The sequence below is a fragment of the Octopus bimaculoides genome, chromosome 15, assembly GCF_001194135.2.
Source record: "Octopus bimaculoides isolate UCB-OBI-ISO-001 chromosome 15, ASM119413v2, whole genome shotgun sequence".
Lineage (NCBI taxonomy): Eukaryota > Metazoa > Mollusca > Cephalopoda > Octopoda > Octopodidae > Octopus > Octopus bimaculoides.
In genome coordinates, this window is record NC_068995.1 from 41,011,962 (window position 1) to 41,017,714 (window position 5,753).

General features: G+C 35.9%; 2 protein-coding genes across 2 annotated transcripts in view; one reads left to right on the forward strand and one right to left on the reverse strand.

The window, feature by feature from the left end:
• Window positions 1-599: 599 nt before the first annotated feature.
• On the reverse strand, window positions 600-3,441 carry LOC106884499 (uncharacterized). Its single transcript, XM_014935917.2, has 2 exons — window positions 3,367-3,441; window positions 600-2,448 (listed from the first exon to the last, which is right to left on the reverse strand). The coding sequence occupies exon 2, from the start codon at window positions 1,726-1,728 to the stop codon at window positions 868-870; it is 861 nt and encodes a 286-aa protein (XP_014791403.1). The 5' UTR covers window positions 1,729-2,448; window positions 3,367-3,441; the 3' UTR covers window positions 600-867.
• The window catches only part of LOC106884498 (uncharacterized), a 20,212-nt gene continuing 17,888 nt past the window's right edge, over window positions 3,430-5,753 (forward strand). Inside the window, exon 1 of the mRNA XM_014935914.2 lies at window positions 3,430-3,552. Coding sequence (XP_014791400.1) covers window positions 3,510-3,552 — 43 coding nt within the window. The 5' untranslated portion in view covers window positions 3,430-3,509. The remainder of the gene's footprint in view (window positions 3,553-5,753) is intronic.

The following is a 5,753-nucleotide window of genomic DNA, read 5'->3' on the forward strand; positions in this document are numbered from 1 at the left end:
GGAAGTTGAATGAAACACCCATGTTTCCGGAGGTGAATTCTCCAAACCCCAAAGAATTCCTTTCAACACATAGCTATGATGCTCTCTCACTACTTCTGCTCGTGATCAGAGATGCACATATCATCAGCCACCAAGAGATATGCTCAACTGATTAAGGTCAAATAACTGACAAGCAAATCTGTGGTATTGAGCAGAATATCTGCTGTAGCCCATCTTTTATACCAAGACAAAACAATACACAAGAAAACACTTCCAATCAGTTAAGATCTGAAGCCATCAATGCCACCGTCTGATACTGCATCAGGGCATTTACTACTACTACTACTATAATTATTATTATAGTTTTATAATAGACGAATTATCAACTGGCTTCTTACAAGGGATGCTGAACCAACTCCAGCAATGATGTGAAATGGTTCTCTTGCTTCATCGCTGCCGACACTGGTAATGTGTTCTTCGTGGTTATTAAGGAATTACTAATATATACATATTAAATATATTTTGGTTATTCCATAAAGAATATTCTAACTCCATCTCGCGAGTTCTACTCTTTCTGACTTTTAACAATATTGAAAAATGAAAAAAATTCAACAACTATATTAAATTCGATTACATTTTATTTTTTCAAAGAGATTGAACATAGAAAATATATTTTAAACTAAGTGGTTGAGGTAGAATCTTAAGGCCAACCTCGTACGCCAATACAAAAACTTTGTAATAATTTGACAATATTATTATCACCACCATCAATAAAGATTTGTAAATCAATGCTACCACGTGTTGGGTTTTAGTTACTTTTGTTCTTTGAGTATTTTAAAACATCACATGTGTATAGAATATCCAGTCTGTTCGTCTTGAAGAGTTCTTCTAGAAACCCTTGCTGGGACTGTCACTCGAGTCTAACACATCACTGTCAAAAGCACCAAAACTTTCCACAGATAACTTCACTTTGTCCAACAAACTTGTATCGCTACCCTCGCTACTATCACTGCTCTCGCAGTACTTCCCAAACGCCAAATCAGTTGAACGCTGTATCGATTTCTTCTGCTGTTGTATCTGACTGGAGGTATCTTCAGAAGAATCTGTCATTTTGCTTTTTGCAGGAGGAGAATGGTTCTTCTTTGTTAATTCCTCGTTCTTGAAATCATTACTAAAAGACGTTATCTTTTTCACTTTGGGGGAGCAATATTTTGTCAGTTTTTTCTTGTGCACTGCAGAACATTTCTTACCCTTTTTGCAACATGGGCTGGACCAAGTATATTTGGAATGTTTGGTCTTTGGTAAATGTAACAGATTATCACCATCTTGAAACGCGTATTGAAACACTGAATTTTTTTGCGGAGCGAAACTACCGGCTTTTATGTTGGAACCGTTCAGATGTCCAAATATTATTTTGTCACCATTCTTTAAAACACAGCCTTCCTTGCTAATTCTGAAGTCGTTAACGAAAGTACCGTTTAAACTGCAGTCGAATATTCGATAAGTAATTTTTCCCTCAGCCGAATAGCAAGGTTCGATCTTACAGTGCCAACGTGAAATAAAGTTTTTCAAGGTCGAAGAATCAATTAGGAAATCATTATTGGGATGGCGTCCAAACGTTGTCTTACCTTTGTTTAATTTCATAAAAGGAAGACAAGAGGAAGTCTCACTATTGTTTGAAATATGACGAAGTATAGAATTCGATCCAGCTTCCACCACTGGAGAACAGAAAGCCTTGTTGTCCACCATAAGGCTTTAATGTAAGTTGGTTATGTCGTTATTGTTCGTGTAACAAGGGTTTAATATTATTTATGGGTTGCAAACGAGAGAGTCAAACGCATAAATTCCGTAAAAGATGACAATGTGGTGTTATTTCGATGCCTGACAAGAAATCGTTTCACGTCAAACATGCCGTTAATAACATTGGATAACTTTAGGTCAAAGTGACACAATTAATTGATAAAGCGCCAGACAATTGCTTGAGATATCAAGTCATACCCCTTTAAGTTCCGAGTTCAAATTCTGTCGAGGCTGATTTTTCTCCTTTCACTCTCTAGGATCGATAAAATAATAAACCGATATAGTACAAAGGTCGATTAAGATCGATTATTATAACTTCTTCCGACAATTTTAAAGTTAACAATAAACGTTTTCACACAAAGCATAAAACTTTTTGCCAAAGCAGAAAGAGGGTGGTTTCGATTCTCACTTCACCTGTTATTTTACTAATCCCATTCTCCCAATATCACTGGGAGAAGAAAAACACGAACGTCACAAAACCTATTTTTCCCCTTTTAAATTCTAGTTTTCTACGAAGACAAAATACAAAGGTACTATGGGCTGCAGAGATGCACCCGTCAAGAAAGCATGGAACTTCTTACCGATAGTTAGTTCGTTTCTAAAATTTATATATTTTTTCTCTTTTCCTGAAATTCGAGTATTCAAGGGATCATGGTTCGCGGCTGGTTTCTGTTATGTGGATGAGAGAAATATTAAAAAAAAAAAATTGGACTATTGCAGAGAGCAGCAGCTGATGATGATAATAAAATAATTACAAACTGTTCAGTTGGTTTGCCACTATTCTGTTGACCCTCGGCTAGCCTTGATTTTAATTTTTAAAACGGCGATAGAATGTAAACATATGAGGGGCTAATATATCTAAAACAAAAATTAAGGACCCTGTCGTTGAAAGATGTACAACTTAAAATGGTTTGGGCGTTCCTGTAGATAAGCGTCTTTAATTCATAATTTTCTTTGAAAAATTTGGAATTTCCAAAGAATAAAATTGTTTTAAGTATTACCGTATGAAAATATAATTCTTACATACGAATGTACATATTATACAAAATATTGTTTGTGAACTTAATTTTCTTTTTTTTGAAGTTGACAAGCATTATTTCCGTAATTATTCGGTAATTTCCGTAACTTGAAAAATTATCATACCTGGATGATTTTGTGCATCGACTTTTATCGAACATTCGTCTTACATAGACTAATGACGATCAAAGTAATCATTACAATTCACAAACTATATTTTGTATGTATTATTCAATGTATTAAATGTTTTCCACGTGCTTCCGCTTTGTTTTGTTTCATTCATAAAAATACGAGTTTCATAAACTGAGCTTAAAGATGAGGAAGACTTTGCAGGACTCAAAGCTTATAGAAATGAAATATATTTGTTACAAGATGCATACTTAACTATACGATCACACAAAATATGGAATCAAAAATTAGTAAAAGACGGAGTAATGGAAATAGCAGAGGAGTCAATCGGACTAACTTAACTATTAAACAATATATAATTAAATTCATCGATGTTGATTTTATTTTTCACCAACCCCGGAGAAGATTAAAATAAGAATACTAATATTATACCCAACTTACCCACAGCCTTATGCCAGTGTAAAATATAAGGATTTCTAATTTATTGAGGAGGCTGTATAGAATCCGATTAAATAGATCCAAGTGTTTTGACTGAGGCACACGTGTTAAGGGGAAGTTACTCTAACGCGACATTTTTCACCAACATGGCGATGTGTAACCTGGCTGGGAAGGTGGCCCTTATTACAGGTTTATATCTTACTCTTTATTCATTTAGTTAATTTATTTTTAGTGTTGTTACGTTACAAACTGGACTTTCTTTTAAAGTAACTGAATCTCGTGTATTGTTTATCATTTCTTTCACTGAGAGCAAGCAACCTCATCAACAACAAGTACGTTACTTCTTAGTTTTTATTTTGGCAATTTGGAAAACATGAATGTCACAACATCACCCCAGCTCATTTCCTTCCTCTTCTATTTCATGTTGTAAGCTTGTGGTCAATGTTAGAAATTAATCTTTCGTAAAATGTATTTCTTTCCTTGTGGCAATAATATTAAAATAATTTCAACTTTAATCGGTGAATTGGCAGAAAACTTAACCGTTCCATGTTCTAATTCCACAGAGGTCATTCTTCAAGAATGCAGGGCAAGGGGACAGACGATAAATACCAAACTGGCAAAACAATCTCTTAAGACAAAAAATTACTTTATTTAGCCTTAGGTCAACAATGATCCGACGTTCCAGCTATGACCATCCCGTTATTTTGTTTACCACATCGAAAAAAATCATCGTCGTTTTCTTTATTTTACTGCTTTTCCCTTTATTAAAAAATATTCAGTAATGAAAATCATTTGCACCGAAATTTCGGCTATCCCTACAGCATAAACACAGTATGGTTAAGACTACATTATCGCCTAATTAACGGAAGAATACATTAGATATGCAAAAAGACAAGGTGGTCCTGGCTAGAACACCTTTTGATCATAGGTCTGCTCAGTCAGTTCTGACATGAGGCTAAACAGCAACAAATTAACCCTTGCATATGTCGAGCTAATGAGACAACCTCTACGTGGTCGTTCAACCAGCTAGAAATAACAGCAAAATCTTCCTCAAATCTCGCCTTACTGTCGCTTTTAAGTGGGATACTTTCGATAATGTAGTTTCCAAAATACATAACATAAGGTGGTTATAAATGGCGTGCCTTTAAGGATAGGTCTGCTCAAACAAGACTGATTTTTTGGGCTTCCCAGCCATAACGTGGTAACTTTTGAGATAACAAGCATCTTAGAGATTATTGTGTATCTTATAGTGCGGGGATGAGGGGCAGCAAACTATGCCATGTGAACCATATCTGACCGATGGCATCATTTCATTTGGCCACGTTTATTAAGTACGTAACATTACGTACAGTAATTCTTTGTTTAATTAATTTTTGGTTAGTGAACAATAAAATTCACTATCAAGAAATAACAGAAAAAGAGCACATTTTTGTAATGGCTTCAAATGAATCAGTTTTATCATCATCATCATCATCATCATCATACAGGTAATGTCTGTGTTCCATACAAGCATGAATTGAATGATCTGACTGTATCCAACAATGACTCAGAAGGCTGAATTGGGCTCCAGCGTCTGCTTTGGCAAGGGGTCTGTGGCTGGATACTCTTCCTAATGCCAACAACTTGACAGAGTGTATTAGGCTTTGCTTGTTTCAGTCATTAGATTGCAGCCATGCTGAGATACCACCTCAAAGAACTTTAATCAAATGAATCAACTCCAGTATTTTTTTTTTTTAAGCCTTGTACTTATTTTATTGGTCTCTTTTGCTGAAGTTATGGGGGTGTAAACACACCAACACTGGTTGCTGGTTGTCAAGTGGTAGTAGGGGACAAAGATTCACACAAATATATACATATACGCACACACGACTGGCTTCTTTCAGTTTCTGTCTACCAAATCCATCCAAGGCACCAGCACTAGTGAGGTCACCCAGTGACTTACTAGAATGGGGGTGCAGTATTGAAGGAGGTGGATTTGTGTCATATGTTGAGAGGCTAAATTATAATAGAGGAACAGAAACAGGTGTCTTGCCAAAGAGGAGATACATTGATACCACAGCTGAAAAGGGAAAAATGAGGTATCAGGGCATACCTCAAGGTAGAAGGTACTTGAAGAGAGAATAAGGAAAGAAAATCAAAGGTGGCAGGATGAGTAAATTCATGCATGTGTGAAAGGAATAGCAGATGATAGAGATGAGGATAGAAGTGAATGCAATGAATGGAGGATTGGACAGTGGTGAATCTCAGTTTGGAGAAAATGTAAGGAAAATAGAGTGAGTTGGCAAAGAGGAGGTGGTGATAGATGGTAATGCATAAAAAGGTGGGGGGGGAAGCAAGAGTAATAAAACTGGAGTGGGGGTTATGTGAAGTGTTGGGGAGAGATGTATAGT